Source organism: Argentina silus (assembly GCF_951799395.1).
Source record: "Argentina silus genome assembly, chromosome: 8".
Lineage (NCBI taxonomy): Eukaryota > Metazoa > Chordata > Actinopteri > Argentiniformes > Argentinidae > Argentina > Argentina silus.
The window spans coordinates 7661399-7673392 of record NC_139662.1 but is presented as its reverse complement, the minus strand read 5'-3'; the positions used below and the strand labels follow the sequence as shown (position 1 = coordinate 7673392).

Sequence of the window (11994 nt, the reverse complement as noted above, 5' to 3'; positions counted from 1 at the left end):
TGTGAAGTGTCTGAAACGAGAGACAAGGTGAGGAACACAAAAATAAACAGGAAACAATAAATTAATAACATGAAACAAAGACAAACATAAACTAAGTAACAGGATGAGACGTTACATGGATTAATTTTAACATACCTTGGGCACTGCATAAGCCTTTTGGATGGAATTAAGATTTAGTCCCTTAATAATGAAATTATACTATATTTTCATTACACACAGGGGTAACCTAACAAGATTACACTTCAACAAATCCTCAGCTCTGGACTCCATGGTCATGCTTCTCACACCAGGACTCCCTAACAACAACAAAAGAAAAGAAATGAAACTTGTGAGAAGAAGAATTGTTTCTCTTTCATTGAAATATCCTTACTTCTTTTTAAGCTTCCTTTGATCTTACATCAACCACCTGACTTTGTGGGTTACAGATGGAGTAAATATGGGCCTTTAGACCTTAATTCCAGATTAGCCGAAAAGGGCAGCACTCTCTTTTGGGGTTTGGATATCAGAAGACACAGGGAACAGAGGCAAGTGTTTCATTTTTGAAGGGGGGGATGTTGGGTGGGATAAGAGGGAGTTTCTGTAATAGATACTTATCTTACTGCCCTCAAGCCCTCAAACAAAGTCCCCCTCTGAAGAGATTATATCCCAGGGAGGGCACATTAACTCTAATCCCATGCTTTGAGGCCTAGCCCCCCCATACCACCCCCTGTCCCACTTCTTTCGACCCTTCTGTTGTGGGGGGCTACCTTGTATCTGGTCCATGTATAAGGAGGGCCTGTGGCTACACATTAGGGGGGTCAGGGTGTGTGTGTGTGGGGGGGTGGGGGTTGGGGGGGGGGTTAGTGTTTCAATAGCACGCTGACTCTAATGAAAAGCATTGAGGGGTGCATACTGCTGTGTAACTGATTCCCCTCTCAGAAGAGATTAGGGCCTACATTGTTGGTTCGGTTGCTCATTTCCATGAGAGCCAAGCCTCCCACCAGCGCCTGGTTGGCATTGTTATTGTGGGCTTGAAACATAGAGCCCAGTGCCCCTGGCTTCCTTGTAGCCTTTGTTTTACAAATGGCTCGAAATGTAGATGTCACGTCACAGATGCCTTACAAGCTCATTAGCTACTCACTGTGAGGCAGTAAAAATAGCTGCATGAAGTTCAGTTTTTTTTTTTTTACATTTCTTAACAATTCCATAATATTACTTTATGTTATGCAGCCCACATATTAACATTTGAGGGAATAATGACACGCTCCAATAATAGCATTCTGTGTGTTATGTTATGGTTCATAGATGTCATGATCATTTACCAACACTAATATTCACACTCATAGTCATTAGTCAACAAATAGCCTCTTATAAAGATGAGTGAAATCAATTGCTCTTTCTCAAATAATGCATGATTATTTTTCAATTATAATAATTTGAATATGTTAGCAATTATGTGCTCTTACGTCATGTCATACTGTTAAAAGTATGGGTTTGTATGGGTTCCACTGCGACTACTGTGTCTCGGGCAGTTCACTATGACAGAACCTTTTTGTATGCCATCCAGTTTCTACAGCTCTGTTCCTGACTTTATGAATGATGCCAGTGGGCAGCAGGAGCAGGGTGGGCTAGGAGTGGGTTCCCTGTTCTCTCCATTAAGACTCTCTGCATATGCGTGGAGGAGCCACCTGCTGCGAGTCTCCCAGTCTCTGAGGGGGAGAGGCAGGGTGCAGCTAGCTAACGAGCTTCTCTAGGGCTCTGGCACAGTGAGCTCGCCAGGGAGCAGGGAGCAGGGGCTGGCTGGGGGCCCCTGGGGGTCCAGGGCCCACGGGGGTGGAGCGGGCCCGACGCAGGGACATCAGCAGCAGTCCCAGCTGTCACACTGTCCGTCACAGCCTAACGAACGCCGCCTGTCACTCACTCAGTGGGGGGCCGTCAATCAGGGCACACCCAGGAGGGAGCAGAGGGGCGGGCCTTTGGCCAGCCCTTAACAAAGACATACTTACATTTGCAAGCGGTTTCAGCGCCACTTCTCTGTAAAAAGAATGATAGAGTGGTCTTGATAAGAGTAATGACAAAGGACAAAGACTGGAAGGGGTCTGGAGGGGGGGTGGGGGGTGGGTTAATAGTTTAGGGGTGAGAGAGCTTGATAACATTCATACTTTGCTTACATCTCTCCTTTGGGTTTGTGTCCCAGGAAAATCCCATTACTAGAAAGAATGAGGGGAGCTCTGGGGGGAGATGGTTACACATTTGTTGTCAATTGACTTCTACTTCTTCTAATTTCTTATAACAAAATGATTTACCTCAATGTCTGATTGAACTTTCAGGTTACAGGGGTTATTAACTGAGAATCAATCATATAACATAAAATATCCTATCATTTATGAATGTGGATTTGTTATTCCAGAACATTTATGGTTACCCAGGGCAGCAAGTGTGTAGCTGAAATGTCTTCCCCTCCCACCTCCCACAATGTCTCCAGATTCACTACAAGATTGCTACTCACTGCCCTTTCTCTCCCTCTACTTTAGGAGAAGTATCTGGTTAGGGGTAAAAGAAAACTAACAAGGAATAGGTGTTGAATTCTGTGTGGATTCCCTTTAAGCTTTTCTTGTCTTGTTCACACCTTCCCATGAGCTATTCTCATTACATACTACTTAGGCCTTTTGTCGGCTCAGTGGCAGGTGATGGCCAGTAATTGAAGTCACACCTGAGCCTATTGTCATTACTTGCTCATTAGGACTTGCACTGTCCTACTGGTATTTTACCTGAAAATTAGGTTGTCTAGTGTAGTCAAGCACAGTTCCAGTATAGTACGATATGTATGTGATAGGGAAATGAAGATGATCATTGAGTTCAACTTGAGAGATGGGGATTGCCAACTGTATCTGAGGTAGAGAGACTGTTTCACTATCCCCTATCTTGTACTTTATCTCACAGGGAACTGAGGACAATCCTCCTCCATTTGGCCACTTTTCTATGCAAACGACTAACATCCTGATAGCAAACAGTACAACCTCGACCTGTCAGAACGAGACCAACACCTGCATTGTAGCTGAGCTGCAAAAGAGGAAAAGAAAGAGAAGAGGGTCTACAAGTGAGACAAAAGCCATTGCTCTGAGCTGTTTGTGTCCTGAGATGTAGTGATGGCCTAAGCCTCCTACTCTTTGCTCTTCAGTCACCCCATTGTACCAGTTGTACAAATTTGCTCTAGGCCCAGGGGACCCCACCCAAATAGCTCCTCCTCTCTGTTTTTATCTCTCTCCATCTACCCCCTGCACAAGCCTTCCCTCCCTCCAGCCTCCCGCTCTCTCCCTCTCACACTCTCTCACTCACTCACACACACACACACACACGCACGCACGCACGCACGCAGACATACACTCACATATACACACGCAAGGACGCACGCGCGCGCGCGCGCACACACACACACACACACACACACACACACAGACTTGTAAGTCCACCAAGTAAAGTATCCTATAATGTGCTCCAAAGTTCTATTGTTCAAGCAGATAGCTGTCTAAAAAGCCAAAAGTCCATTATTGTTGGTGGAAACTGCTTTATTATATATTATTAAAAATAATAAAGATAAAATAGTCGAAATATTTTTGCAATTTAATAGAAGGTTACTATATTGGCTGTAAGTGTTTGTGTAAGACTTATTTAGGATAGATACATCTTTATAACGCACACACATGTTGAATAAAACTGGAATATTTGTAACGTTAGCCTTTATCCTACATCTTCCCCGTTAACTCCTATCAGTCATTTAACAATCGACAGTGCGCATTCAAAATATTTAAACCACATGATAGTTATGCCTACATGCATCGTAATGTAAGAAAAAAACGTTTACATTTTCTGCAAGTTTTCTACTGATTCAACTGATGTCCTTTTGGAGAACATGAACGAGGGAGAGGAATAAGAATTGTAATCTTCTCTTCTTATCTGTAACAATCCTTTGACCTCCCTACATTAGCATTTGTTATCTCACAATTATCATATACATTAGTCAACACCTGTTTCACTTAACCACATTTAATTAGGGCCATTGAAACGAAATGCTGTAGCCAAAACAAAACCATCGAGCATGTAAAGGGAAGTCTGTTATTATTCAATCACAATAAATTAACAAAATAGCTCAATATGCGGAGCCGTGGGCAGGTAACCCATTGACACCCCGAAAGTTGAAATGTTACAAAATGTAAGTTACATGTAGGCCTATAACCGTTTCCAAATGATTTTGTTTGGGAATGGCCTACGATATATAATAGCCTATTTTTTCCCTTTCTTTTATATAATAGCCAATAACTGTTGTTAGCTAATCAACAAATAATTTGACTTAAAAAGACTGTAAATAACATTATTGAAGACATTAAAGGTTCTATCAGTGGTCATAAAACGTCTGCAAATGTGTTAACATAATTTGGACTAATTAAGTTGGCTAATTCAATTCACATAGGCCTACTTATTGCAAAACAGAAGTGTAAGTGTCATCCTTGAGGCATTAGAGGTATGCATGGTGTTAACAAATTCAAATCATTAGTAGACTATCTCTTGGTGCAACACATTGAAAAGAAAAAGACAATCCGATGTGAGGCTTGATAAAGAAAAATCGTCTTAGCATTTGAATGTTATCATGATACTACTCAAGTTTCATGTTTAAATGCATGGCTTATTATGCTTATTTGTTTATTACTTGTCTGTAAAACACGCAATATGTAGAACTGGAACTAATTTTCTCTGTTGACCATGCACTTGATTAATCTCTTACTGTAAAATGACTAACAGTAATAAATAGTAAATAAGTAGTAATAAGTAGTAAATATCAGCAAGGAGTTAACACGATATGAGAGTTGGTGATGGCGCCGGCCTAAAAGGGAAATCTGTGCGCATTTTAGGTGGCCTAGATTAAATTAGGACCATAGTTTTTGTAACATCCTGCATTAATCATGCAGTGCCAACAACTGGCAAGTGAATCATACGCAGAAAGAGGAATAGTTTCCAGTATTCTCCGCATCAGAAAACGAATTTTAAATTAAGTTTCATTATTCGTCTCACTATAGATCTGATTAGGTTGAGATAAGTATCACGTATTTAGCGCCTTTACCAAACCGTTAAAAGGAACAGCGGAGTTCTCCTTTGATGGGATTTGATGCGAGTGAAAGCCAGGTCTTTTGAACGCAGCTGTCAATCACTGCGGCTAAGACCGCCCATGACTGTTAGTAAGGGTATATTACGAGCTCTTGAGGGTAAGGGATTGTCATTCAAACTCTGATAGTCAGGACGTAAGGATGCCTGCGTCACAAACTGGATTTGGCAACTTCTTCTTTGAGAGAAATATCAACATGCCACCTGGATATCAGATACCGGTTTTGGGATGTCCACCTGGGGTACAACAGCAACCGCATCATCTCGCAGCGATGGCTGGGGTTCCTATAGCATATCCAGGACTTCATGGATATAACTTCATCCCTTATCCTCACCACAGACACATCGCGCACATGGTAAGTTATTTGAGAATAACTTTTCAATTCGATTCCAGTTCATGATTCTACTGTGTCATGATAACCTGTATGGCTATATTCACATATAAAATCATCAACGTATTTGGTATCACTCACAAAACAACATAACCGTGCTTGATGCGGCCCATCATCACCAATAAATGTCATGCGTATTTACGCGTTTACGCACCGCTCAAAAGCTGGATCTAATCATATTTTGTCTTTTTCAGAACAACTCTTTCGACCTGAAAGCTGCCTCTCCGTATCACCAAGCGCTTCTCGCTCGAGGAGGGCCATTCTACCCGCAATACCGACCAGGATCTACCGATGACCCTAGCAGAGTCGCCAAGGTGGCCACCCGGGAGAGCACTAGCGCGCTCAAGGCCTGGTTGAACGAGCATCTGAAGAATCCATATCCCACTAAGGGCGAGAAGATAATGCTCGCCATTGTAACTAAGATGAGCCTCACGCAGGTGTCCACTTGGTTCGCCAACGCTAGGAGACGGCTGAAGAAGGAGAATCGAGTTAGCTGGGCGTCCAAAGGGAAATCAGACGAGGAGGATGAGGGCGAGAGCGACGAAGACGAGGGTTCCCCCCAGAAAAGCCGTTTGGACGACGAGGATGAAATCGATCCTCAAGCCGTAGATGACAAGCAGGATATTGGAGACGCTGTGGTCAATTCAACGCCACAGCCTGTGGATGCGCGCCTGGTGAAACAACAATCACACGACGACAATAAGGACAGTATGCGCACGCAGGGTGGGGGAAAAGTCGAAGAGAATGACACAGATCGCACAGCATCTCGTTTGGAAAGTAAAGAGAACATTGAGTGCCAAAAGCCCAAAATATGGTCGTTGGCTGAAACGGCGACATCGGAGACAGTGAAAAAGCCCAAGGACAGTGCTTGTCATCCCAGTGGCCCAGAAGTTGGCAAATGGTGGGCTGAATGGGCATCAAGGAACGGACTTTATATTCCCGCATCGTACTCTGCTCATGATATTCTATAACAGAGCATTTACAAACTGAAATAGTAAAAGAAACATTTCACATATTTTGCACTTTAACGTTCCAAACCTCATGGACTGGAACCGTCCATTTCTGAAGTTTACATGTACTACTTATATTTGGAAATGTTGGATGGTGTGAGACCAAAGACTCTTTCAGAGCATGTTATGTTTGTGTAAATAAGTGTAGATATATTTTTGATGAACTCTCTGTAAATTATAATTTCATAATTCTTATTATGAAGAATTATTTTACGAAATAAAATTCCTCAAAACATTACACTCTTTGTTGTGCACTTCCTCTGGCTTTTGAAATTACCAAAATGCAGTTCTTACAAACAGATACGCATAACAACTGAGACTGAAAATGAATAATCTACATTGTATGATGAAGCATGGTGATCTAGTCTAGTCGAACTTGATGGACTGTCAGGAGCTGTTTTAATTAAGGAGCATACATTAGTGAATTATCATATCAAACACAGACCTGTAAAAATCTTTTCAACCAATCAAGTATTAGCCCTGGTTATCTCATTGTTGGGTCTCGCAGGGTGGTAATTAACACCAATTCCTCCTGCAAGTGACGCTTTGATGATATATATTGCCCAAATAAGGAAGCTGGAAAGCCAATTCTAATGATAAGGTGGAAAACATGTGGAACTTAAATCCAAAACCAAATAACATACGGTATAATGCATCCATTCTATACTGTGAATCAATTCACTATACTGTTAATATAAACTGTTTCAGTGTTCAGCACACTATATCCTGAACTACAGGTAGAGCGAGCCTTTGACTTTGTGTGTAGGTAATCTAAAAAGAACAAGGGGACCATGGAGGCCTAGGGCCTAATGGGGGATACAGGGATTGTTGGAGGGTGAGAAAGGGCATCTCCCTGGCTAGTTACCCCAAGTTTCCATGTAAATTCAAAGGTCTGTACCTCTGTTAATCCCAGGATAATGAGAAAACCCCTGGGAGCAAAGGGCGTGAAATGCACAGTCCCCTTCACCCCACGTCAAGACCCACACACTAGACTTCACTCACCACAAACACAGAGCAGAAGGCAGATTAGTCCCCAGTCCCCACCTCAGACCCTCTTTTTACAGGTGGCCCAAATGAGGTGTAATCCCAAAGCAAACAGAGGGGACACAATGGGACCAAATGTGTTTGCCGAGTTAGGCATAGTATTTACATCAATGTTATGGCAATATGGCTATCAATCCCATTGTATTGAATCTTGATAAACACAAATATTCACACATTCTTTTCACATCTAACTTTCAGTCAGTAACATTTTGAAATCAGTCAAATAAAGTCCTGGTTATCATCTTTACTTCCAATTTCCAAGATTTGATAATCCTTGATAGATTATAATGACACTCCAGATATTCCTGTCTTGATTTTTCATTACATTGCACAAACTACCTAAAATATACATTTAAAAGACCATATTGACCCACAAAATGACATGCACCCAAGAACAGGGCGGGGTAAATTAAATTTACCACTCAATGATTATGGAATTATTATGGTTTTTGAACCTCAAATGGCTCTAGTGAAGCACTCGCTCCCCCTTGTGGAGAATCTATGTAACAAATCAGTTCATTAACCCTCTTCAATTATCCATTGAATAAACAAAACAGAATATCAGGTAGTTCTGCAATGTTAACTCCAGAAATAAGCTAAAATCCAACACATAACATTGTCTCTTGGTTTTATAATAGTTAAAAACTTCAAAACAAACACAAACCAAACCGCGAGTAAAGAACATTTCAATAATATATATATATATATATATATATATATATTTTTACAATTTAGTGCAAAGGAAAGACAGACAGTTTAATTATATCTTAAAAAAACTTAAAAACTTAAAAAAACAGACCTGGTTGAGCAATGAGCCCTAATCAGGCAAATATGTTGCGCAAACACACACTCTATTTTATGTTTGACATATTTACAGAATTATGCCCTAATACATGGAAAGGGGTGCCAAAGGAGAAGGCAATTGGCTCATTTATAGCAAATGATCCCAACAATGGATGTTGTGAGACTGTACACAACCGGCCCAATGTTGAGCACACTTTTAATGATGCTACTTCAGCTACTTCAGGCTGACAAGCCCAGCCAACTCTTTTTGACAATAGTCGATAATATACAGAATATTTATAAAGCAACAATGCGCAGGAGGTCATCGTATAACGTATGCTAGGCATTAGATGGAGATTGGCGATTCAGGTTGATAGTGAGGATGCATAAGATTACCCATTTCTGATTCAGGCATGGGGGTATGGCTTTTCCCCACTTCCTGTTTCACCAATTGTCCATTTTCAGTGGTGCCCTGAGCCTGGGTTATATCCTCCGTCTCCTCTGGTATTGAGGTGTGCTCTGACTGTTGTGGCTGTCCAACCTCAGGGACCATAATATGGGCGTCCTCATGTTCAGGTTGTTTATCTTCCTCCACAAGAATTATAGGACGGGCCTCCTCATGACATACTGCCTCTACCACAGTCCCATTGTCATGTGTACACCATTCCACACAGCATCTCTATAGTGCAAGACACAATGTTTGATTTATAAGACATTGAATATAAAACAAAAACTGCAAACACTCTATTAAAGGAGGGATAACACTGTTGTTAAACTAGTATTGAATAACATAACATAGTATACCCCAGGTTTATTTTGTAAAAGAGATTTTACATTAACAAGGCTAACCTGGAAAAATAATGGTTCAATTAGTATTAAGTATTTGTGAGTGCATCCTAGTATTACAGTACCATATTACATTATATCATGGTCTTGTCTGATACAAAGGAGCACTTACCTTTCCTTCCCTCCCAATATCTGCTTGTCCACGTTTCCCTAGTGCAAAATGAAAGAAAGATATGAGTAAAAATCCGTCATAGTCAAAGTTTTCACTCGAACAACATAAAATAAATTGTTAAATACCTTTAATTTTCCACAGAATGACCACACATGCCGTAATTAATGCGCCGAAAACTGCGACTCCAATGGCTGCTTTTGTTGCATGAGAAAGGACTTGTACTGTGAAGTAAAATCAAATATTAAAATCAATTAAGTTTAGTACTCAATCATTATAGACTGCTATTGAAAGCGCCCAGAAAGTAGACAATCCATATCACTAACTATGGCAGATTCATACACAAGGAGCATGGGAGTGGTGAGGATTCGGTGTCCAATGAAAATGTCAGTAAGATATCAACCTGTTATGTTTGTGTACACGAGTGCACAGGAAGCAGCTTGTGAGGTTAGCCTACACAACCACAAGAACAGTCTTAAAGATACATTGTTCTCATTGTGACTTTTTTGTAACCATGTAACCGCGTAACTATCACAGCCCTATGTCTAAAAGTGAAAACTGTGAAAACAACTGTACTTCTCTGATCCCACACAGCCCCTACACAAGTTTCGGGTTTCAGCGTACCATTCAGCGTAGACATTGTTTTTGACAGAACTCATTTTAGATCGCTTACAATATCGATTACAATATGTTGTAATGAAAAAGTTACAGATCTATATGTAATTTGAGTTATTCCGGATTCTGTACTTACCACAGACGGTGTCAGAAGTTGGTGTCCCTACTATGAAACCAGACTGACAACTGAAAAGATGAATAGGAGAGACCACATTTTAATTTGCATTTTGAATTTACCTGTAGAGAGATTGACCTATAAACAGACAATGCAGATCTTCATCAAATCAGTCATAACTACATCAATAATAGCTACTTGTACATACAGTGTGATAACAAACATAGCCCTTGTTACAGTAATGACACACCACATGTTACTGTACTTACTGTTTCCATGGCACGCACTTGCTCTCTGCCGAGTTCTCACTGGAGAATGTGTCCGCTGGACAAGCTTGACACACTGTGTCATGGGTGTGATTACCTGAGAAAACATATGGATAGTATGATTATAGGGACCTCACTTAAGGTAATAAATAAAAGCATAAATCATCTAAGGTGTGTGTGTGTATATGTGTGTGTGTATGTGTGTGTGTGTATGTGTGTGTGTGTGTATGTGTGTGTGTGTGTGTGTGTGTGTTTACCTTTATAGAGCACTCCTAGTCCAAGTCCACATTTAGTGTGTGGCACACATGTCATACACTCTTCACTGGAGCAGTGATGTCCACTCTTGCACATGCACTGGCTTAGACTTGTCTTACTCTTATCACTCATGAGCTCAAAGTTTTTATCTGTGACCAGGGATACAGGTGTTTTGTTATTCCAAACAGATAATGCAGAAGAACAGGCTAATACAAGTATGTAAATTGAACAGATAAAATTGAGGGTATTATATGAAATGTATGAGAAGTCTCACTTGGGTCACAGTATGGTTGTAGCTTGCAGTGTGTTTCCTTGGTGTAGTCAGGCTGATATTCATTTTCTAGACATGGCTTACATTGTGGATCAACGCAACCAGTATTGGAAGACGACATCCTGGTGCCTATAAGAACATGTACTTATTATACAGTAAACATTGATGAGACAGTTAGACTGAGAATGAAACTGTGACATGAGACCTACATCCTGCAATGGTTCATTGATATTAAACATTGTAGATAGATTGATTTCCATACCTGGCTTACACATAGGGCAACACATGCCATCCTTGAAATATTGTGTTTCTGGATCACAGTCTGAGTAAACTACGGGGAATACCTGTAAACAAGGACACAAAATGTTGTCTCTGTGATCTCATTTCACTTCAGCTCAACTGAAAAGTCCCTATTCACTGGCAGGGGCGGGGCGGAAAGTCCCAAAAATGTGCGCATAAATACACTATAGCATACTATAGTATCGACCGTAGTTGCAACACATTTTAACAAATAACATTGTAAAATGTTCTTGACTATTTCGAGTACGCAAAATCTATAAAAAAAATACTGTGTTCAAAATGGACTATAAATCGAAACCGAAAGTGTGAGAGAAATACGCATTGCAGACTTTGTTACAAACAGCAATGATAAAAAGTAGCATTTAATCAAACAGTTAAAATGATAACACCCTCTTCCACATAGTTCTGAGGAAATCATAATCAAAGCATTAATGCATTAGCTAAGCATAATAACATATCGGTAAGGTATCATAACATATATCCGTCTGGTTAAAGGTATTGCTGCCTGACTGCCGTAATTCCATAAAGCAGTCATTCAACTTACCCACAGCAATATCAGCAGAAGAAAATGTCCTCTCAACTTCATCTTCAAACAATGTGACATTTCTGGAACGTCTCAACTTCAACAGTCAGGTCGTGCAACGATTGAGGCAATTGGTTTATAGCCCAAGAGAGACCACTTGGAGGGAGGAGCGGGGAGAGAAAAAGGGGATTTCCTCCTCTGATGGTACTACCCAGGTCCCACCGAGACAGACAAAACACATGTGACCACTTCTTTTAAATGCTTCACAGTTATTTACACTTTAAATAACACAAATGTGTCAAAACTGAAGATGGTGTTGAATACTA

At 40.7% G+C, this 11994-nt stretch overlaps 2 protein-coding genes across 3 annotated transcripts; one reads left to right on the top strand and one right to left on the bottom strand.

Moving 5' to 3' along the window:
• Nucleotides 1-5282: 5282 nt before the first annotated feature.
• irx7 (iroquois homeobox 7) lies at nucleotides 5283-6502 on the top strand (the record flags this gene model as incomplete). Its single annotated transcript, XM_083675990.1, has 2 exons — nucleotides 5283-5495; nucleotides 5726-6502. The coding sequence occupies 2 exons, from the start codon at nucleotides 5283-5285 to the stop codon at nucleotides 6500-6502; spliced, it is 990 nt and encodes a 329-aa protein (XP_083532116.1).
• Nucleotides 6503-7814: 1312 nt separating this feature from the next.
• cd40 (CD40 molecule, TNF receptor superfamily member 5) lies at nucleotides 7815-11907 on the bottom strand. 2 transcript variants are annotated; one of them, XM_083675843.1, is made up of 9 exons: nucleotides 11690-11907; nucleotides 11108-11189; nucleotides 10849-10974; nucleotides 10577-10723; nucleotides 10323-10416; nucleotides 10075-10124; nucleotides 9452-9547; nucleotides 9327-9364; nucleotides 7815-9047 (listed from the first exon to the last, which is right to left on the bottom strand). In XM_083675843.1, the coding sequence occupies exons 1-9, from the start codon at nucleotides 11747-11749 to the stop codon at nucleotides 8715-8717; spliced, it is 1026 nt and encodes a 341-aa protein (XP_083531969.1). In that variant the 5' UTR covers nucleotides 11750-11907; the 3' UTR covers nucleotides 7815-8714. The 2 variants fall into 2 exon arrangements, with proteins under 2 accessions (XP_083531969.1, XP_083531970.1); XM_083675844.1 differs by having other exon boundaries at nucleotides 11694-11906.
• Between the last annotated feature and the right edge of the window lie 87 nt (nucleotides 11908-11994).